A 23657-nucleotide genomic window follows, 5' to 3' on the forward strand; every position below is an offset into this window, starting at 1 on the left:
TCAGCAAACCACACCAACTTTACGCTCATAAACCAGCACAAATTAGCAGACCAGCAGAATCCCTTCAAAACGGCTATGACAAGTTTGCAAGAACATACTCCGCAAGGAACCCATCCCACAGATTTTTCTTCTCCTGAACTGTTCACTCAAAACCACTGACTAGGCAGCACGAGCTGCTTGAGCAAACATGAGCTGCTTTAGATCAAAGTGGGCAAGAAAAATGCAAAGCTGGGGAGCTTTCATGGAGAACATGCTGGTCCTCTCCTCAAAAAAAGCTTCCGTTTTGGGATCTCTGCAGTGCTGCAGGAAGGGAGATGCGCTCCCCTCGGAGATCTCTGCTGGCTGCTCAGGGCAGGGCTTGTGCAGCCACAACCCGCCACAGCTTCAGGAACAGGCTGTGAAACTGCAGCAGCCGGTGAGATACCCCTGAAATAGCAGCAGCGTGTGGGACGCACAGTGGGAGATGCAAGAACAGAAACAGCAGCTGTAGCACAGTTTTGCTCCTCTTCCCAAGGGAAGAGAGTCGTTTCTTACTGGGTCACGCTTGAAGGGTTTGAGAAATGCTAATTTTAAATTCCAGACAGAATACATTATTTTGGCTTAGTTATACTACTCTGCTGTGGGGGACCTGTGGCAGAAATCTGAAATGTGCGAAGTAGGCAAATACCTTATATTACTGTAACAGCAGATTTTTCCAGAGTCCCAGCAAGTATCACATACAGGTAAGTTACATCTACCAAAGATGAAGGTCACAGCAGGAGAAAATAAACTGTCTCAAGGTCACAGGAGCAAACACTGTAGATTTTGGTCCTATTACTGTCAGAAAACAATGAAACATTAGGAAAATTATCTTTTTGTGAAATGCAAGAAAAAAAATAATCAGATATTCACTACATATACAAGTACTGGTGTATCAAGTGCCAAGTTTAATTGATCTGTTACTAGCAGTTCATTTAACCAGAAGATGCATTCATACAATACTGCAGTTCAAGGTCCAGGGAAATGATAGGAAAATCTAATGTAAATTCAAAAATAAATACACTTCATACATTACTGATCAGCAATCTGTTTCCTACAAAATACTTTTTGCCCAGCTTTTGAAAAGACTTTAGCAGGGGCTTATTTAGGCAAGTAGCACACGGGAGAAATATTACAAAGTATGCATTATATAATGTTCAGCTTTTTCTCAGATCATACAGGGAACAATCATGTATTTCATTATGCAATGTATAAAATATTTAAATTAATTTGCTATGTGCAAACAGCAGCTAATAAGCAAGTCTTTGAAATAATACAGGATTGATTAGCTATTGTAATAAAGGAACAAAAGGGGCAATAACCCCAAAGAGACATTACACTGTGAATTAAGCACTAGTCTACCTTCTTTTTTCTTTTACAAAGTTGCAGTTGAAAACTCCAGTCATTTCTGGACGCTTGCTCACAGGATCTGTTTTCAATCACTTGAAGCACGGCGAGTCTGGCAGATTTCAACCAGACTTTGCATAAGCTGGAGTGTTTTATTTGGTGTTAGCTTCATGAACAGTTGCATGTAAGAAACAAAGAGAGCAGGAGAAAATACTTTTCTTACAGCATAAGGCAAAGAATATTTACCAAGTATCATATAAGCAGGTACCACCTACTCAATAGATGGTAGAGTGCACACTCTGAGAGCTATACATCATCATAAACAAACGTTCAAGAAGTGCCCACATTCACATGTGACTGCTTTAGTCATCCTCATTCCTTCATGTTTACTCCTTCAGTGACTCAGCCGCAAGCTTCATTTGCTGCGAGAGAAGGGAAAAAAGAAAAGGTACACTAAGTGCAGTGGTAGCATGATGAATTACACAAAACAGCAAAATCTGAAAGCAGGACACTTCTGAACCCAACTGAATAATAAAACCACACAAAAAAAACCCCTTGCTTTGATAGTTAAAAAAAAACCCCACAAGTCAACATGTTATGCTTGACTTTTACAAAAGACACAGTTTTAACAGAGGTATTGCTTTTCACACAAAAAGACTCGGCAAGTGACACAATTTGTGTGTTAATTCTTGTTGCGATGAATAATGCCTTATGCTGAAATTACTGGGCCCAACAGGTACCAAAAAATCCCTTCTCCCTCAGACTCATGACTAGGGGGAACTGCTGCAAGAAAAGCAAAATGAAAAGCTGGGGGAAATTACTGTTGTGTTGGAACTATCTTCTGCCACTCCTAGGCAGTAACTGCTCGTGAGTGACAATGCACTGTGCGAGTTGGCATCGCCACCGCTGCTCCTGGAAATCCCCGAGCCCTGTATTTCTGGTCGCGCCTGTGTGCAGGGTGACCGGCAGTCACTTTATCTCTTCTTTGGCTGTTACCTACAACAATGGCAGTGAGCACAGACAGGTACAGCTGATGGGCTTTCACTGGAAATCCACTCCTATGTTTAGGAAGACATTGATACCAGGCTAGAAATAAGACTGCTTATCTCCAAATCACAGATTGATTTATTTATTAAAACACAGTTCTTTGAGATAACTTCATATAAGCAAAATGCTCACCACAATGAAAGACTGTGATATCAGAATCTCAGACACAAAGGGAATTTAAAAAAAAAAATATTAATTGTCCTTGATATAACAGATATTCACTCTGAAGACACAAAAGCAATTTGCTTAGTCAGTGGGAGAATCTACCTACTGGCAAAGTGTTATGCACATTTTTAAGGTACATGCTTTACAGATGTAAAATTTTAGTTCACTATGAAGTCTTCAATACTACGGAGGGGTTTTTTTGTTTTAGAAAAATCATGAAAGTAATTTAGTCTTAAATATTTAAATTTTTAAGGGCTCTCAAAAGGTCAAGGAACTACTAACACAACACTGCCCCCAGTTTCCCATTGCACGGATGTTAAGTTACTCAGTATTTCTGTATTACCCCCACCCCCCACCCCCCCCTTTTCTTTTCCTATTGAATTGAACGAAAACATCCTGTGATATAAAAAAGAGGTAGCAGACTGCTATGGTGATATGTGTAATTTGTTTTTATTTTCATTATCTTAGGACATCACCAGAGAGATCTCGATGTGAAACTAGAATAACAGTTCCAGGCTTGAAAAATATCTGCTGCGTAAGACAAACCAGAGCCATTCTTTGAAGCTTCTGTTAAAGAGGATGTTTCATAATACAGAATCTACAGAGGCAATAAGAGCAGAGTTTAAACTGTGTCAAAGGCTTTTCTCATGCATAACCTGTGGTTGTCAGCTAAGGGTCTTGCAATGTCTCTAAGGCTGGAAACCACCCTGATAGACTAAGAAATAACATGACTTAATTAAAAAAAAAAAAAAAAGAAAAAAAAAAAGAAAAAGACTGAGAGACAACAGTCAAAGGAAGGAGACTTGATGGAGACCAGCCCAAAGGACAGGGTGAGGAGCAAAGGTAAGGAGATGCACAGCACTGCTGGAATTCAGGAGGCCATAGGCTGGTGTCCAGCATGACTGCCTCCTTCGAGGCAATTTGGCAGACAAGGAAAGAAAAAAGGCTGAAAAAACGTGAGTGATCATATGAATTTATGCATCTTCCAACTCCTAAGCAGCTGTGTAGTTTCCGTATCATCCACCCAGTGGTAGATGGACACAAGCTTCTGAAAAGTCCTTTCTTTTATGCTTGTGCTTGATTTTATACAAATGGCCCAGTACATATGAGCTATTAGAAAGACTAATACCTAATAATACTACAAAAAAAAAAAAACTGGAAAAGAGGAAACCGCAGATACAGTGGACACTTTCATTCAGTTTCTGTCCATAACATAAAGACATCAGATTGCTTTAATACAGCACCTTCTAACTTTCCTTTGCTGTTAGTCTGTGTCTGAACCCTTTCCAAAACATTACTCTGCATGATAAAACCCACTTACAATAACTGTTCTTTACCACTTTTAGTCTGTATTTCCATGCCATCTATAAGGGAAGTAAAATTAGTTTGTGATGCAAATATTTATACACTTCTCCATAGCAACAGTGCAGGAAAAAAAGCCATAGCTAAATGCTGGAATACAGATTCCTCTTCTGCAACCTGATTCACTTAAACAAGTGTCTGTATAAAAGTATAGCATTCAAATTAAAGTGCCTTCTACCCCTATCGTAAAAACATTTTAAAAGTACAGAAGACAGAACCTACTTAATTCAGTTCATGATGCACCCAATTACAACCTAATTCTCTTATTTTAGAATGATTTTCTTAAATTCTGAGCACTGTTGTAATTATAAGGGGATTGATGAGGAACATAGAAAACAGGAAATGTATTTTTATTCTCTGATTTCTGCAGAGCTTGCCAAAGTCTGGAAAAAATCCCAAGCACATGACTATTACTGATGACTATATGGCAATCTGTCCAAAAACTCTGTACAAGTGGGACTACTGTAATTTATTTTTGAAGGCCTTCCTAGTTTTAACTGAGCAATTCTTATGCTAATATTCTTTTATGCTGGGAATCTTATACTAGTGTATTATTTATACATACATATATATATATTCTTATGCTATATATTAATTTAAAATATATGAAGAACAAACAAATTTCCCAGCTTCTTTAGTGGGCCAGTGAGTAGAAAAAACTCTTAAAATAGCTTCACATGCTGCCATGGCACACACAGCCTGGGCAAAACCAGTCCAAATGCAGTCACTCATGTATTTCAGGAAATTAATCACAAGCAATGCAAAAACCCCAAGAGCTGCATATTTCATTTCTTCTTTATAATTTCTAATACCAAAACATATTTCGCAGTACCTGACAGCATCAGGCTCCCCTAAGAGCTATTACTTCGGCAAGAAACGTGTGGTGGCACCATTAGACAGTGAAATTCTTTGCCAAGTTCAGGCTGAAGAATTTTTCGTTTCTTTCACTATGAAAGGAAATGTTCTTTTTTACTGGGAAAGTATTTCTCTAGGACAACATATGGGAAAGGGAGTATGTATTTTCTGATAATGAAAAAGGGAACTGACAAGGCACATTTTAAAATCACCTTTCCCCTGATAGCCCCAACAGGCTCAATGACAAACCTATGGGACTGAGTTTGCCCTTCCATCAAAAAGGCATTTCTTTGTCAGTTTTAAGTAGCGTATTAAAAATACAGAAAAAGGAGATTAAAAACTTATTTATCCACTTTTCAAACCTACTAGACACGTAACGACAAAGAAAGACAACGCTCAGCTGAGGGGTATTAAAAGCCTCTGTACACTAACCAGAGGCACAGTTCAGAAATGAGTTGGCTCGAGAAACCACTCTTCATTATCAGCCGAGGGTTACTGGTGAAAGGTTTATGCTTCCGTTTTGCAAAATAGGTGGCTGGTGCTTGACAAGTGATCACACACTCCTGCTCCCTATCAAGCTAGGCCTGGCTCTGTGCAGCACCTAGGACCACATCTCTCTCCCACTGTGGGGCTGTACCAACTCAGTGGTCCGTTGTATGCGGCACACTTAGCTACAGTACCCTGTGCATGCAGTATGTACGCGAAGCGTATGTTTAAACTAATACTAATTTATTGTAGTGGGGCTATTGTGGTGTTTATTCTAAAATTCTACTGTTAGGAAGTGCTCTAAATATTTATCTGCTGTAATTCAATAGATTTGCTATTTCCATTTTATTAAATTTAAATTTCTTTGTAAAGCACACATAATATAATTAGACAGCATTTTCAGTAGAAACAGCAAAAATCCTTCAATGTGGTAAAGCCTATTTGTAAACCAATTACTTAGTTTTCACTACACTTCAACATTAAATTTTCTGAAAGCATTTTAATAAAACATAACAGATACTTTCGCACCACAAGTACAGTTGCATACCAAGCCTGGAAATCAGGCTACTTCCTTTGCGTGTTCATAGCCACAGCCACAAATTCTAGTATGCAGGGTACTGACTGTAGTTACCAACAACTGGTAACTCTCCAGTTCGAAGGTCTATGGCAGTCTGATCTTGTGAATTAGTGCTACAATACCACTTTATATATGCAAGTAAAAGAAATAGCCACAAACATGAACTAACAGATATACACAGTAACACCACAGACCTTGACTAAAGCCAAACCGGTTGAGTTGCCAAGGGATTTACCACTAGCAGTGCCAGGGCTTTGGTCAAGCCACAGCCTCACAGAAAATCCAAGTTGCCTCTGCACAGCATGAGGAGAACCGTGGCCCACCTTCATTTTCAAACCCTGCTCACAGAGCCCATGGGTGACAAGATACTTTGCGTGTCACTCTGTGCAGGAGGGTTGCTTTGAGCAGGGACACTGCGTGCCCCGGCGTGAAGCTTCATTCTACCCATGCGGCTAGGAAGCGTCTGCTGCCTTTCGCAAACCCTATCTTGCAAATCAATCTGTGACCTTCCTTCTGCAAGAGAGGATGAGAGACGACCCAGCATTTCTGCAGCTACCACTGCTCGTTTCACACACACTCATAACCTAATCACACACTCTCAACTTTCCTTCACGGTTTCTACAGGACAGCCAACATCAGGGGGTTAACAGTCTTTGCATTCCTTTTTTCTGTTGATCTTTTTAATGTCGATTTCTTGCACTCGCTGAACGCCACGTCAAATGCTTAGAACACTGTTATTTTCTAGTTATGCTCAGTCCTGGTAAGCCAGCCTCTAAGTACTCTTAATTTTACCACTGCGTGTGTTAACGCCAAGTGACAATTCAACCACAACCTGAGGAAAACAATTCTAAAAAATAAAAGCACTTAAAAGTGAAAATCAATGAAACCAGGAGTTAAGACTCACCGGTTTGGTGCTTTTCCATTAGCATACTCAATTGTACACGTATGTTTGCATATATGAGGAACAGGCATGTAAATAGCCATATCGTTAAATGCAAGACGACATGAAGGCATGTTTCTTATCAGCAACTCCATCTTCTGCTTTTCCTGTATCTACCACGTAGAGCAGCTCATTAAGTGCTTTACTGCTTAAAGAAAGCGTAGCATTACATGGTATCTTTCCGACTTTCTCAAATTAATTATAATATGAAATTATGATGGAGATATATTAAAATTAAGTCTTTCCCAATGGTGCACAGTCACAACAAAGGTAGTTCCTTGGGTCTTGCCTGAGCTGACAATTGCAAGAACTGTATCAACTTAATCTGTAAGCACCTGCCAGTTACAGAAGTGGCAAATTAACACCCACTTGCAAAACTCAGTAAGCCTCTTCCTTCCACATCTAATACTTTATTCTGTGTAAAAGTGTAATGGAAATTTTTTCTCACTGATTATAATGGCGGAAAGTTGTATTAACTTTGTATCTAGAACTACAAACCTTCCCTCAAGGTCTTTGCACATGGCATTGAACCCTCTGCAGGGAATGGAGCTTAAGGACTTCAGGTCTGACGTAAATTTTAAGCCTCATTTCCGACTCTGACCGGTTTTTCAGCAACCTCTTAGTTGCTATAGCTGGAGATGATAACGGAGGCTTGTTTGCAGTAGTGATAAATAGCTTCTATACTAGTATAGTCCTGTTTATAAATCCCAGGACTTCTGTGTTGTATCACACAGCCACAATATACCACTGAATGCTTATTTTCAGTAACTCATCCAATACAACCCTTAAGTCTTCCTGAAAGCTATTGATTTCCAGAGTACAGTTTCCCCTCTGCTTAATATGATAAAAGACTTGTAGGAACAACTTAACAACTTCCATATTTACCAGAGCCAAGAGGAATAGCCCTGTGATGCTGCAAACCAGTGAAAACAACTCTCCACAAAGAAAAGACATAATAAGCATTAAACAGCCAAAATGCAAATTATTGATAAGGAGGTGAGAAGAATTTTAAACTGAAGATAACAAAAGAAAATGCTGAATTGTATAGCTCTCATGAGAAAGACTCTGTAAGCAATTACAGTAATTTAACTTCTTGAGGACTGAAAAGTTACCAAGCTCTGCACCTGTTTTATTCTCCTTACCTCTAGGCTGCATCTGGAATATTGTGTGTAGTTTTAGGCCCTCCAGTATAATAAGGATACTGATCAGCTTCACCAAATCCAGCCACGGGACACAGGATGGGTGGAAAGTTGATGCACATGCACTGTGAGAAAAGGCTGAGACACCTGCCAATATCTACAAGGAGGCTGGCAAAAAGATGGAGCCAGGCTCTTTGCTGAGGTGCACAGCAAGAGATCAAGAAACACAGTGGTCATAAAGTAATAAGCCAACCCCCCCACCCCAAACCTCACTACAAGCATAACTAAGCACTGCAGCAGAGGCCCTGGGAGGTTTTGCAGTCTCTGTCCTCAGAGGTTTTCAAGACCTGACTGGAAAAAGCCCCAAGCAACCTGGTCTGAAAATGCTGTTGACCCTGCTTTGAGCAAGGGGTTGGACTAGAGGCCTTCTGAGGTCCCTCCCAGGCTGAGAGATTTTTATAGTTGTTCCTACAGGAACTGTGACAGAGAAGTTTGCCTGGACTCTACAGATCTAGAGTGAGAATCACAACTAATAGCAGGTAACAGCAAACAGCAAAAGAATAATTCTCTTCTTTCCTTTTTTGTATGCTTAGTTCATGACAGAGTACCAAGTACAAAAAGCTACTAGTGTTAATGGAACAATAAGATTGCTTAATATTTCTTTATTAGATATTTAATAGTATTTAATAAAATCAAGTGCAGAGTCAGGAAAACTTGCAGAATCCCATAATACGTGCCTTGGAGTATTATGCCTGTTTAATAGTGCTGCAAGCCATAGCAGACAAAGCAACCCCATTTGTAGGAGATTTTTTCCAAGATTTTTTTTCTGATCTACTTCATATTGTCTTCATAATTGTAAATATTGATTTAAATTGCCAAGTAATAATTAATACTCATTACAATATTCTTGCAGTATTAGTCACCCTTTGCTGAACCTTATTTTAGTTCAGTAGATAGCACAAAAATGCAGAAATAGTAGAAGCCACATTAGAGTACCACAGTATTTCCGTCAAGTATAGCTTATGTATTCTGACCTTTATAACATCTAAACTATCTTAATCTAGTTTTAGTTCACACTTTTAAAAACTATCTTCTTTCACCATAACTGACCATGTCATTGCAAAGTGAAGGATAAATACACAACACTAAACAGTATCTCTGAATGCCTATGGAAGAATGTGTGCTCTAACCACACTCACAGGATGCCAGACCAGCCTAGCAGATGCTCTCCCCTTTTGCTTATGCAATTATCTCCCATCCAATAAGCAGCCAGTCGATAGATTTTGGAGTCAGAAACTATTGAATAGCTATGAAAGCAATGATGCAACAATATCCAAAATGACATGACCTTGATCATGTCTCAGAGCAGAGGGATGGGCTGCACAGTCCTTCCAGATCTGTGCCTATCAGTCAGGTATTTCTTTAATTTTGTAACCTGGGTCAAACAGATTTCACCACAGTTTAAAGGTGCAGTTTGTCCCTAGGTTAATAGCATGTCAACAATGTTTTAATGATTTAAGGGTGAGCTATGATAAAATTTATTTTCTCAGGGGTTTTGGATAATGTTAATTACCACTATGCTATTACTAGTTATGGTCAAGAGAAAATGGGTAAAACAAACCACTCCTGCCATCTGAAGTTTAACAAGCTTATATGCTAAGCAGGATGCCCCTGAGCAGGTACCTATCCTTTGGAAGAGAAATACCCAGCACTTTGAGAGTATAACTAGGCCCCTGGATGCAAACCCCTAATACATGGATATGACACTGAAGTGTAACTGCAGACGTAGCTAAGTTAGCCTTACACCAACTCTAATAGCAGTAACAGCCTGGCTAAGAAACAGGTTGCTCAGTACACACTAATTCACTAGTTAAGCTCACATGCTTTGCACTCACCCTGCCTCGTGATTCAGGAGGCATGGCTGAGAAATTGCAAAACCAGCAAAACAGCATCTGAAAGAACGCCAGCACCAGTGACGACGGACTCGAAGGTGGTCGGCAGCGCTGCAGTGAGATCACCAACATCCTTCCTCTTTGCACTTCTGCTTGAACAGTAAGGTGGCTCAGGTGGTGTCAAAAATACACAGCTCACTACAGCTTCTGAGAGAATATATGTTTTGGTCTAACAATTTCAAGATGAGCAAAGCTATGTGAGCTCTGTGCTTCTACTTCTTCCAGCTTAAGGCTGGAAGGGACGTGCTGGGTTATAGACACAAGCCTCCCACGAGTGCATAAAACCCACATCGCAGAGGTTTAGCCAGAGGAGACTACACAACATTTATTCCAGTATTACACATGCCAAAACCCATACAGTTTTCACCAACATCCTTTAACAAATTCCACAAAAGGCAAAAGACTAGTTTAAACTACTTAATGCCACTAAAAGAACAGAGGGGAAAAAAGAGCATGAACGTGACTCCTTGTAATCCGTACAACAGCAGGGAACAGACTGTGTGAAAAGCAGAGATGGTTTTTCAAAATGAATTACGCCCAACCCCAAGAAGAAAAAACCCACCCCATAATACCATTACTTTCTGGACATAGATTTGGCCATCGCTGGAACCCAGGCATACAAAGCCCAACACCTAAAGCACCAGCACCCTGTCCACCCTCTGCTCTGCCAGCAGACACAAAGGCATGCCTAGCCCCAGCCCAAGCCCAGCTGGTCTGAGTTATAACCTGGGCTCACATTTCCTTCCAAAGTTCTTAATTTGTGGATCTGCACAGAGCCCTGCTTGGTTGCCAAAAAACAAGTAACAACAAACAAAGGTTACTCTAGACAGGGATTTAATTAGGTGATCTAGATTGGCCTCCAGATAGGAAACTAAGAATCCAACTTCAGGCACTATTTTTGGAAATTTCTATCTGTGCCATAAATCTGATATAAAAACCAAACAGACATGGCGGGTGCATGGCTATTCTCTGTCCTGGTACCACACACCTGCCACAGTGCTGCAAGTACAAAATTTCTGTCTCCCTTGCAGCAGGCAAGAAACTTAGAAACTTCAGCCTGACAAATACATCAGATAACATGAAAGAAATCAAACAACAACAGTATAAGTAGAAAATATTAAAATATACTTAAAGTATAAACCACATGTTTAGAAATCTGGCTTCCATACCAAGTGTCGGGCAGACACATAGCAAAAGCAACCGCTCTTTGAAGGACTTCTTCCTGAGAAGAAATTTGCCTCTCCGTTAATCTGCCGTATCAGCATGGAAAGTGAGTTTAATTCTAAAGTTACTGTTACCACAGGATTTAAAGAATAAAATTTCACTGCAGTAAAGCAGGAAAAACTATTCAACGTTTAAATGATTTGGTGAAGCAGAACTACTCTCAGTTCTAGGCAAGAGTTTAATAGGCAAGGAGTGCAAGACCAGCAACAGAAGGGACCTGGCCTGGTCATCTTGTTTTCCTCCCCTGTAGAAGCTCTCCTGCCAAGTACTTGTCCTTATAATATAATTTCCAGTAAGATTGTAATTCTTGTCTTTCTCTTCAAATGCAAACTTTCTTCTACCTCCTATTCACAGACCAGTGAAAAATAAACAACATAGAGCTGGTAGCCAATTGCCAGTTACAGTAATTTTATAGATACTCTGAAGAAATCAGCTCTACCAATTGTGAAGTGTATCAAAGGCCCTTTGCAAATTCTTTCAGAATGGCAACGGCACCACTGACAGAATTTCTCTTCCACCTAAGACACCTGTGACGAGGCAAATTCCCCTTCTGCCAAGTACCCTGCTCCTTGGGACGACTATGCACACATGGAAAAAGCAGCAACATGGTTTCCCTTAGCTAAACACTGGGCTAAGCGTAAGTATTGATCAGTTACAGGTATTGATTTGCTTACCTACTCACATAAAGCAAATTGCTCAAACTAGTTATAGTGGATTTATGGTTTGATCTGTCTCAGGGAAGTTCTTGAACTAAGCATGGGAAAATGTTATGGGGAAATAGGTTAGCCGGGCTCTTCGCTCTATGCTAGGTATCTGCTTATTGCCCCTCTGGGCCTGACCTAGAGAAACCCTTGACCTCACAGCCCTTACGCAGATATGCACACAGATGCAAAGGACACATACAGCTTATTAAACTTGCCATTTTCATTGAAGATGCACAACTGGATACGAAGCATTACTCCTCGAGAACTACAAAAGATTGTCTAATGACCATGTAAGAGAGCCAGAATAAACCTTGAATTAACTTGCACAGGTATTTTGAAAATGAGTAAAAGGTCAGTTTGGTAGTTTATAACTGCAGTTCTTCAACATGAGTAAAGTTACAACAGCTGACATAGTCCTAAATTACAGGTATAACAATATTTATAAATTGCTATACCTGCAGTAATTTTAAACAACGTAGCAAAGGGTAAAGGTCTGGCTTCCTTGAAGGCAGTGGCAAAGTTCTCGTTTACTTCAGTGAAGCCAGACTTTCCCTTTACGTGCTTCCTAGGTTACTAGTGAACAAAACACTTTTCCTTTTTTCCAACAAATTAGTGGGAAGAAAACCTCTTTGCTACAGGTTATCACATCTGTTCAAAAGTGATGTAATGCTTGAGTGGTAAAGCTCCTGTCTGTCTGTCTGCTTTTTCACTATAACAAAGTACTCCTGTGCATTACAACAAGGAGTTGCTGTACTCATCAGTACTGCCTCGCCCTCGGTGCCCTTCCTCTGGAGCACCCTCTTCAGAGCTATTGGTACTGCAATCAGAGACCTTAACAAGTTTTTGCAGTTTTCTGCCTCTAATATTGTCAGCAATTTCTTTGCCAAGCTTTATGAAATTATTTTCCGATAAAGAGCAAGCTATGGAAAATTAAAGCTGTATAATAGCTACTACTTCAGGCTGAAGAGATACGAATTTTTAAGCAACTTTGTAACATGAAGACATACAACCATCTGTAGATATGCTGCGTATTAGCATATACTGTGTTTCTGAGATTGGCTTTAGTGCCTTGGAACACCCTACACATCGTAACTGAGCAATTACAGAAAAAGATTTTAGGATGAGGAAGACTGGAAAAACATAGGAATGTTTTCTGACTACCTAATTTGATTTTCAAGCCTTGCCAATCCTATAATCCCAGTTTCTCTGTTGACTTAAATTTTGTGCAAAATGATATATAAAGGCATAAGTAGATTAATTCATTATATAAAACGCATATGCGTTTGTAAGATTTTAATAGTATTGTAATTTGGGGGTTTAGAACTTCATATTAAAACTGTTACCTTCTAAACAGAACTTGAATAATTGCAAAAAAAGGGTGAGCATACCAAAATGATTCTTTTGCTTTTTCAACATAAGCCTTGTGCCTATGCAGTCTTTCCATGCACAGAATAAGTTGATTTTCATATGCCTTTGTAACACTCCTTATTTTTTCTGCTTTTTAATTTCTCTCAAGTATTTTTGCTTTCTATATTAAAGCATTTTACTCTATTTATTCCTTGCTGATTCCCTGACTTGTGTTCTATTGTCCTAGTTGCACCCTCTCCCTCAGATTTTTATTTGCCATTTCTTCGAACCGAGAAATTGCTTCCTTTTGCATCTAAATTCACTGGCTGGTAAGGGTCAAACTTACTGGCAGAAGAACTGCCGAGAGGCTGGCAGCTCCCCGGTGGGAATACAGCCACACTCCTCCTCCCACTCCGCTTTTCAGGAGCGGTGGGAAGGAAAGGAAGAACAAAGTACCACTAGCACAGCCCCGCTTTGCTGCTCTGCTCTGAGGGGCTGGTAAAAGCCAGGCAACAAACTGAAGCCTAGAAATAAATGTGTTGAGCAGATAGATACTGCTTCAGTTCAGCTTCTGTTCTAGACTGACCTTCTTCTTTTGCTTCAATGGAAATTAGAGTTAATGGTGCCAGCTTCAGCATGCACTGAGGGATTAACTGTTGTGATTCATGTTAAATAGCCACACTAATTTAATTCTATCAGACCTCAAGGCTGTGCTTTGAAATGTTTCTTATACATTGCAAAGTGCTTTTACTGGGTACCCTGGGTTACCAGCACCATCACATTCCTACTTCTCAATTTTAATCTATGACAACAATAAATATATTATCTAGCATTCAACCACAAATATCTAATACAATTTCTCTTCAACACATTAGCTGTAACGCATTAAAACTCTGTCCTATTGCTATAGAAACACTGCACAACATTACCATTTGTTAGAAAATATGTTGTCTTACAAGTTTTATAGTAAGACCTTTATAAAATAGGTTGTTACATCTGTTAAACAATCCAGATTTTAAAATACTGCCAGTAAGTACTGTCAAAGGACTCTAAATAAATGTTTAAGACATCATATGATTTTGCATCAGTAAAGTGAGTTAATATTATCCAGTGAGTCACCTAGTTAATTCACTGTAAATGTATGTGATGGTATAAGACGGAAGGTGAACACATATTTCCACTGATCCTTCAGGGCAAATCAAATATGCAAGCTGGGACAGGATAAATAATTACAAAATATTAACAAGCTGCAGAAATTCATTTTCTGCACTTTGAATCTTGATAGTATGTCAGTGCTCACATGCTCATGTTTCCTTCTTGGCACTGGAAACAACCAGAAAGCAAAGAGTGAAAATTCCACATGCCATCATAGGACCAACAGAACTGCAAAAACCATGGCAGTCAGTTACACCTTCTTCTAAAATAATAATTCACCACCATAGTGAAAAATTCCTTCAATAGTCTAAAGCACAGACCTCTCACATACTAAAAAGACAGTGCATCATTTTCCATATTAATAGGAAATAACGGTAATTATTAGCATTGTAAGGAAATACATCAAAGGAAAAGAGTATGCCCAGTAAAAAGAAACAAATTGTAGGCTGTGGTCTACAAAAAGCCACTGTAAGAATGCAGCTACAAAAAGAACTCGATAGCACCCACACACAGATTTCATTCTCTCTCTCTCTCTCTACCTGTTTACTGCATCTATACATACATTAAAAAAATATAAAAAAATGCGTACACACAGAAGAATAAATAAAGAAGACTTTATCAATGCTAGTTTCATGGGAATGAGCAGTGTCAGTATATTTGATGAGGTATTATCAACAATGTTAATGGGAGGCTGTTAGGTTTTAGTTTCCATGTGTTGGCTTTTTGGAGTTTGCTACCTTGAGAATTCTTCTCCTGATGCCTTCCTCATTTGTAACCTGTGAAAACTAGAAATTGGCCAATATTGCTACCAGAATGTTATAGGGAATTCATACTTCAGTTTAGCAAAGGAGTTCTTCAGCAGACAGTATATCCTAAAAGCTAATTAGAATTAATTTGAAATATATAATAGATATGTTACCCTATACTACTAAGTATTAATCTTATCTATAAATAACCTTCAAATCGTTATATTTGAATTTTGCAGTCTTATTAACTTTTGATCAAAGAAATGTATCCCATTGAAACTGCCACCTGCTGAACGTGCTTCTTTGTTTCATCTTTCTGTGACATGGGAATAATCACAAATAATATTGGGAAAAATATATAAATAACACCTCAACAAAATTTTCTCTTATGGAATCTGCAGGGGTTCAACTAAAAAGAAAAGAAGCCTTTGTCCTATGTGAGTGAATAAGCGAATCTCTTTTCTTGATTTCTGCTGATAAGTGAAAAAAAAGAAAATGCAACCCAGAATTACTAACATCCATAAAAATGCTCTTGTATCAGATGTTTATGCAACAAACTAGAACCTCCACAGTGGCATTAGAAATAATCTTGTTCTTGAAGCAGAAATGACAATTCTTCCAATTCATGAGATAAGCTTAATACCAATTGATACAAAAAGTAAGCAACTGCTCCCATTAATAGTTATTCCAGTTTTAACTGTGTTCACTACACTTTTGTACACTTCTCATGGAAACAACAGGACTGATCACTCACAGAGAAGTAGTAACTGGATGAACTAATTAATGGTTTGGTCTGATAATTTCAACATCTTCAAGTCAAAACCAAGGGAAACTCTGGGTGTGTCCCACCTGCTGAAGAAAGATGTTTTCTTACCACATGTGAGCCTAATCTAGTCATTTAGAGTTTCTCAACTTGGCAGACCAGCTAGATTATGGGTTTGCTCAACAGTACTTCCATCAACCCAAACCAAAATGTCTTTCATTTCAGTAAGATTTTACCTTACCACTAGTTATCAAATGTCAGCTAAAATGTGATAAGAACCGACCTTCCCATCTCCCCAGAGATGACCAAGCCTTTTTTCAAGAGACTAATTAATTTGATAGCATCTCTCAATCATTCAAGTCAGAAACAGGAAGGACCCAGAGTCATAAGAAATTTTAGCAAATTTACTACTTATTTTTACAAAGATCTCTCTCTAGCTGTACTCTTACCTTTTGAAAAAATGCATCAGCTTAAGAAAATGCTGATAAGGAACCCCATCTTTTCAAGGAAACAGACTTCCTCAGTTTTTCAATTTATTTCAAAATACTCAAGCAAAGAGAGCACCAACACCGAGCTTCTCTTCAACAACAAAAAAAATCAGCAATCTCTGTTTTGTTTCAGGCAGCCCTGCTCTTCCAATAGCATGTGAAATTGTCCTTAAACAACTAGGGTTGTGCCATTCCCCAAGCTTTTTCAAGTATTCTTTCTTCCTAGGTAACCAAAAGCAGTTCACAGGCAGAATTGTACAAAGCTTTTGGAACTTGCATGGCCAAGCAGACAGTGACCAGTATATGTAGCACAGATGTCCAAAAAGACCTCTGGGGCAGAAACCCAACACTTGTGCATTTTTATAGGGAGCTAAGGCAACAGAAGTCCTAATATGCGTAAGCCCTGCGAGTGCTACAACTATACAAACACTGCAATATAAGCAGCTACCTATCCCACACAGTTCTTTTGTCTCAGTGTCTGACCTGAATCTTAAAAACCTGGGTATGGTGAGCCATTCTGGCAGATAGACCATCTCCTATGTAAGAATTACCAAAATTGTTATGAAGACTTTTAAAATCCTGCAACTTTTTCCTTTCCTATTTCTTTCCTGTCAAAAGCTATGGAGTCAGCATGCATGCACGTCTCCTAAACTTTATTTTCTTTGTATCGAAACAAACTCCTCCTAACACATCTTTGAAGGAACTATGATTGGTCACATCCCTGAAAATCTGATCGACCAATCTGGACATCATTAGAGCAGTATCACTCAGAATACCAAAATACTGCCACATTTTTTGCCTAGCTGTTTTAGAAATGGTTTTAGTATTATCTCCGCTTACCTGGATATCAAATGTAAATTGTAATGTAAATTACAGTTTATAAATTTACAATATTTAATATTTATAATATTAAAGTAAAATACTGGATATCAAATGTAAATGCTTCTGTCCTTACGTAAAATCTCTAAAGAAAGTACTTGCTGTAGTATCAAAAACTGGTTTTCAAAGGAAAAATCCTTGCTCTGTGTTCTTGAATGTCTTTGTTGCTTTTCCCTGTGGTTTTGGGGTTTGTTTTTTGTTGGGTTTTTTTTTGCTTCCCTTCCTTTCCCCCCTCCCCTAAATTGAGATAATTACTCTCTGCACCTCTCCATCCTTTCTGCTCAACTGCCCCACTGATTCATTCCAAGTTTTAACTGGGAGATGTTCCTTTCTGGCTTGTATGCTTCTTCAGAATAAGCCAACTTCTAGTGTCTGACAAGGTAAGAATTTCTGGTCAAACAAGGACGTGTTTTGAGTGCTTCCTTCTCTGCTCTGAGGGACCAGGGAGAGGACAGTGCACTGCAGCAGACTCTATAATTGAGATGTGCACCACTGCAGTATATATTGCTCTGGACGGCCTTGCCCCTGCAGAAGTGACCTACCATGTACTGCTTGTTTCTCCATACACATTCCCAACTAGGTCTTCCACATGAAACAATAATTGAGGCAGTAGCAAAAGAAAAAAAAAAAAAAAGAAAAAAAAAAAAAAAGAGTATGCTGGAATATGAATATTATCATCTGCTTCTTCAGATGATAAAGAGAAAAAAATATTCTCCTAAGAAGGGAATCAGACATAAAAAATCATAGATTGGCTATGTAGCCCTAACAAAGACTCAAGAACTAAAGCAATCTCAAAAAAAAAAAAAAGCACCTATAAACGAGAAAAAAACCAAACTGGGCAATCAAGCTACTAAACTTCAGATTCTCCAAATGCTTCTTAGGAAAGAAAATCTTTCTCTTTTCAATCCATTTTACAGGATATACAGCCATAAGCAGTGCACATTACACCCATCACTGGGTGAATAACCTAGCAAACTACAAAGGAGCATAATGCTCTGAAATGATTTTTGAAGTTTTACTTGCTGTCGATAGAAAACAAAAAGAGTACTGGAGTACCTTAGCTTATAAAATATTCTATTTGTTTCTAGTCCTGCTTTTCCATTTAATTTTCATTTATTTTACTAAAACTTTAAAATACAATAAAGCTTTAAGAAGCATCTGTCTGAATTTAGTTCTTTTGCCAGATATTTTCCTCCTGGCTTCTCTAATCCATTTTACATGAGCTGGCATCTTAAAAAGCATGCTTTGGTATGCAGAGCCTAACAGTACCATTGAAACCTCCTGACAGCCTGCTTCTCACAAGCAAAAAGACATTATCTCACCAAAAGACCTGCTCTAAACAGTGTTCTCTTTCGCATATAGGCTACCTATCAGTGCATGCCATGTTACTTGCAATTCATATAACTGCACATCAGAGAGAACCAACGCTGAGAGTACGTACAGGAAAACTTAACTCTTTTGGTTAAGCATACAGTTATTTATATAATGGTATGATGCTTTCCATGTACATAAATTCATTTGGGGTTTGTGAAAATTCCCTCTGAATATTGGAGACTTCAGTCTATTTAATAAACAGAGCAGCAATGTAATATTGCTTCTGTAACACAGCAATAACAATTCTGATATATACGCAATAATGTATATATGCCTGTCTATAGAAAGCTACAATATATGCCTCAGTTTCTAGCAGAATCTTATACTGAGTTGACAAAAATTCAGTTTAATACTTATTTCAGGAAGAGATAGTTCAGGAAACTCCACTGTCGTCTACTTTCTAAATTACCTCAGAATACATTTCAGCACTTTATAATCTGTTAAAATGTACACCATCCCATCCTCTATATGAATAATAATAGATGGTTACTTTCAGCTTGACAAATACACATTTCTTGCAGTTTCCACAGTGTAGTCTATAATGAATTAACTACATGCTAGGCAATAAGAATCTAAAGTATTCCCCATGCTAACTGAAAAGGATGCCGCATACTAATTAAAAGACTCACATGCTCTTTGACCCTAACCATCTTTCTTTGAACACAAAACCTCTCAAATTTTCCAAATGTCAAGTCTTGCTACTGCTCCATAGAAGTGTATGAGACTTCAAATGCAGCAGAAATGTTGTATGATGCACCACAGGAGAATGAAGAGAAAAAGCAGGCAATGCTCGTATGTTGCTCTAATGTTGCAGACATTCAGGTTAAAAAAGAAACATCCTTCATAAACACATCAGGCCTCATTTGCTCCACTTAATGTGCTCTCTATTTTGCTTACATATTGAAAAAAACCCTCACATTAGTGTGACTAACATTCTTACATTCATTTTCCTTTGCTTAATCACTTCACAATCCCATCATTTCATAATGCAGCTGTCGTTTCAATAAGAGTGTCTATAACAGATTTGGTGGCAGTCTGAACTACATGTAAGTTCTGTCTAGAATAGCATTTTCCCCAATCTTGTGCTAGAAACAAATCTGATTTAAAGAGAAAATGCAATGGTAATGAACGTATTTTACACACCCAATTTCAAATGCGTTATGACGTATCATCCTACTTTTGAGCCTCTCAATTCTCTAAATATGCACCTTCCTCTTAGGTTTGTTCTTCATATTTTCACAGTTTGTACACACCCCAAATGTCACCTTCCAGGAAGACTAACACCGCTATCCTTACTCGGTTTCACACCGCAGGTCTATACACATAACAAAGTAAAGCATGAATACTTTTTTGCTTATCCAGTACCCAAAGAGCTTATTTATGCCCTGTGCCCATACCCTAGACCAGGGGTCCTCAAACTTTTTAACCAGGGGGGCGGCGCGCGGATGCAGTGGCAGGCAGTCATCTGTGGCTGCTTGGTTTCCCCCCCAGCCCCCGGCAGGGGGGTCTGTAAATACCGGGGGCCAGATTGAGGACAGGACCCTGGGGGGCCGTATCCAGCCCACGGGCCATAGTTTGAGGACCCCTGCACTAGACTAAGGAGGACTTAGAAGAAAGTGCATGGTAAATTAGCATAATCAACAAAACACTTCTGACAATTCCAATTATTAATGGGTAGCTTCCTTTCCTCCCTTCAATGCTTGTCCATACAATCATTCACACCGTCACCGATTCAAAGCAGTATCCTCTCACATATTCATAGTTGATGAGGAGCTAGATACGAGAGTCTTTCAACTGCACAACTAACAGGACTGCCAAGAACAGCTTTGCTTCTGGATGTCTTTGAAAGGGAAGAGTTCGGTAATACAGTAGCAGACAAGGAGGTTACTTTTCAGCTGTCAGGACCACAGAATCATCTGTGAGTTCAACTCTGTAATTTGAACACTGATGTGTATACCTGGGTAACTGCAGACAAGTATCTCATTGCAAACTCTTATAACCCAGTTAGTCTCCTTAGTGATAGGCTTATAATTAACTTGAAACATAAACTAAAAATCCCAAGCTCAAGCGTTCAAAGCACGTGTGCGTCCACATTGTAATAGGCATCTGAACAAGCAAACAACAAACATCACCACACATCTTGAATTTACAGGCTGTATTACTACAGAAAAATTATTAAAAAATTCTTCTTTAAAGCTCAAGCTAGTCTCTGAATTTCAGTGGTTGCCAACAATTGTCTCCTAAAACCTCCAACTTTCACAGTGACAGTATGTCCCTTAAAAATCACCTGAATCAGGTATGTCTAAAGGGCCAGGACCATGGACAAAGGGACTGCAAAGTAACTTTCCAGCTACCAGCCAATTTCAACAAAAGTTATCAAATTTGCAGAGATCTCAAGGATACTAAGTGCCTCTTCATTTTATGAGAATTAGTAGCTTGGTAGAAAGGGAAATCCAAACCAATACCCCACCACTGAAAGCACAATTGCACCTCAGTTCTTTCTACCATCCAGCAAGTAGCTGCCAGCTGTATATAGGTTCAGGAAAAACAGACATAAATCCTGAGGAAATTTATTTTTTATATTCATTGGTTCTGCTACTCATAAGCAGATTGTGTGCAACATGAGAATATGCAAATGAAAAAGTTTATTGTATAAGAAATCAGTTCAATCTCCTTTATGGAATCTGCCTCTATAAAGACTTCAGGAAAGTATTTTCATTCCCTTCCCTGCTTACAACCTGCATTTATCAGAGAGTTTTGCCGTTTTCACTAGTCTCTCAGCATACATGTACTGAGTTTTCTGATTTATTTTTATTTTTATCTAAAAAAAGATTGTAAGAGTCTATATGTAAAATACTTTTGGTCCTTTTTGGTCTCTAAATGGAAGTTATTGTTCTATTTGAGAAAGCAAGCAGGTAAAGAAATATTAGAACATTTTTTTAAAAATAAAACTAATGCAAGCATATGACAGAAGGAAACTGTCAACAACAACAACAATCTGAGTAACTACAGCTCACTGCTTTGATAAACTTGAAAACATTCACAGTTTATAGAAAATTAGCTCTCCAAGGAGCCAGGAGAACAATATCTGCCATGGCAACCAAACAGAGCAGTCTTCTGGCACTTTCTGAATGAACATTTAGGAGGAGATTAATTCAATACTCCGAATGATGAAAGGGCTCTTGAGATCCATAACTGTCTCCCACAAATTACCCTTATTGTACAACTGGATGTTTAGAACAGATTGCACATTATCTATATTGAACTAGAGCTTTCACAGCAAATTTATACGAAACAGATTAAGCCCACATGATGTGTCACACTATTTTCACCCACTCCTTTCAGGGCATTGACAAAAATGGGTATTTTGTTAAATGGATCGCTGCAGTTTTGGAGGATTTATTTTTAAGCTTATTTATATTTAGAAGCTACTGTAAGCCTTTTTACTATACAACTTTCAAATTTCTTAAAAGCATAAAAAGCTACCAAAAAATTACAATATAGGATATAAACAGACAGCAGAAAGACTATCACATAACTGAGCATTAGTCTTTTTTTATGCACTTCATGTTCTTTTGAATTTACAGTAAATTCAAGTGATAACATACCTCAATAAATAATGACGTGTCTTTCTACTTATATGTATGAAACCACTTCTTCCATCAAATACAGCATCTGATGAGCACCAGACAGCTCACTGAAAACAAGTGTCTTATAGAAAAGGTTTTAGAATAGTATATTAAACATCTAGCTGCTTCATCAGAAACTAAATAACTATGGAACCTTGCTTGCCAGGATAGAAGTAATTTGGTATTTTGTTTACTGATTTCATTATATTGCAAGCAATCACACTGTACAACATGCAAAACAGAAGAAATGTAATAAAACAAGATTTAGAGTGCAAACATGTTTACAAATGATTACAGCATAAAAAAGCTAGTCAGCTAGTCTTAGGAAAGTAGAAACACATGTTTTTTCTTCCGAGACTACTGCAAGTTCTTCTCCACAGCCTAGCAATGTTCAAGACACAGTACTTCACTTGCTGTATTACATGATAGTTTTTCAGTCGTTTGCAGTTGAGTAAGCAATCTGTGCAATCCAGATGTATGGAAGGTGTACCCCTAAAAATTAGTCTTAGCCAGTCTGATAAAACTTACTTGAATTTAAATATTATAAATCACATTGATTCAGTTTTGTATTTGGCAACCAAAATGAATGAAAGGTGAACTTTTAAAAAATTTCTACAGGCCACACATAATTTGTAGATAGACAGTGGATATAAGACACTTAATCCACCACCATTCCCAAAAATCCCACTTTAGCTCTTGATTACATTATAATACATTACTTCTGCAAAATTCTTACCCTTCTTCACAACTCAGAATACTTCAAGCAGGCAACAGAGAAATAAGAAGTAGTGAGTGTAATTACAATTTAAAAGATCCAGGACTTATGTAGATCTACCATGTATTTGCAAATGAGACAATTCTGAATTTACACTGCATAGGTATAGATTCTGCTCTATACTGTCTATGGAGGAACTGTGTATTGTGAATAATAAACAGCGTGTAAATCAAGGAACAGTGGGTTAGGTTATAAGCAGAGAAGAAAGTATTCACCTTGCCACTAAACAGTGAAAATAAAAATAAATTTAGGTAAAGTAACATCATTCACTGAACACCATCCAACTTATCACAGACTGAGGTAGGAATATTGGGAGAAATAAAAATTGTAGTGCAACTGCGAATAATGACCAGAGCACGAGAAGCAAAACTGTGGTTTGGCAAGTTCCCTTCAATTTATCACTTCTCGTTTTAGTCCCTCTTTACAATCATTACATCATTAACAAACCTTCAGTCCCCATTTTAGTACTGATAATTAACAGCTGGTTTAAATTTTAGAAGGTCTTTCAAAACATTATGCATTTTAAGCATCAAACATCACCGAAAAAAAACCTGCTGGGCTAGATCTCTTGAGAGCAGAAGGCTCTTGAAATCTAATGGAGTTAGGCTGATTATTCCAGCTGAAGACTTTTGTGCTTCTTGACTCTTGTAAAAAGTAATGAAGTGAATCAGATTTGTACATTTCA

At 38.3% G+C, this 23657-nt stretch overlaps 1 protein-coding gene across 3 annotated transcripts in view; it reads right to left on the reverse strand.

Moving 5' to 3' along the window:
- Positions 1 to 906: 906 nt before the first annotated feature.
- The window catches only part of ANO10 (anoctamin 10), a 128443-nt gene continuing 105692 nt past the window's right edge, over positions 907 to 23657 (reverse strand). For all 3 annotated transcript variants that reach the window (XM_040589517.1, XM_040589518.1, XM_040589519.1), the window contains exon 13: positions 907 to 1787. In XM_040589517.1, coding sequence (XP_040445451.1) covers positions 1752 to 1787 — 36 coding nt within the window. In that variant the 3' untranslated portion in view covers positions 907 to 1751. The remainder of the gene's footprint in view (positions 1788 to 23657) is intronic.

This window comes from Falco naumanni, chromosome 4 (assembly GCF_017639655.2).
Source record: "Falco naumanni isolate bFalNau1 chromosome 4, bFalNau1.pat, whole genome shotgun sequence".
NCBI lineage: Eukaryota > Metazoa > Chordata > Aves > Falconiformes > Falconidae > Falco > Falco naumanni.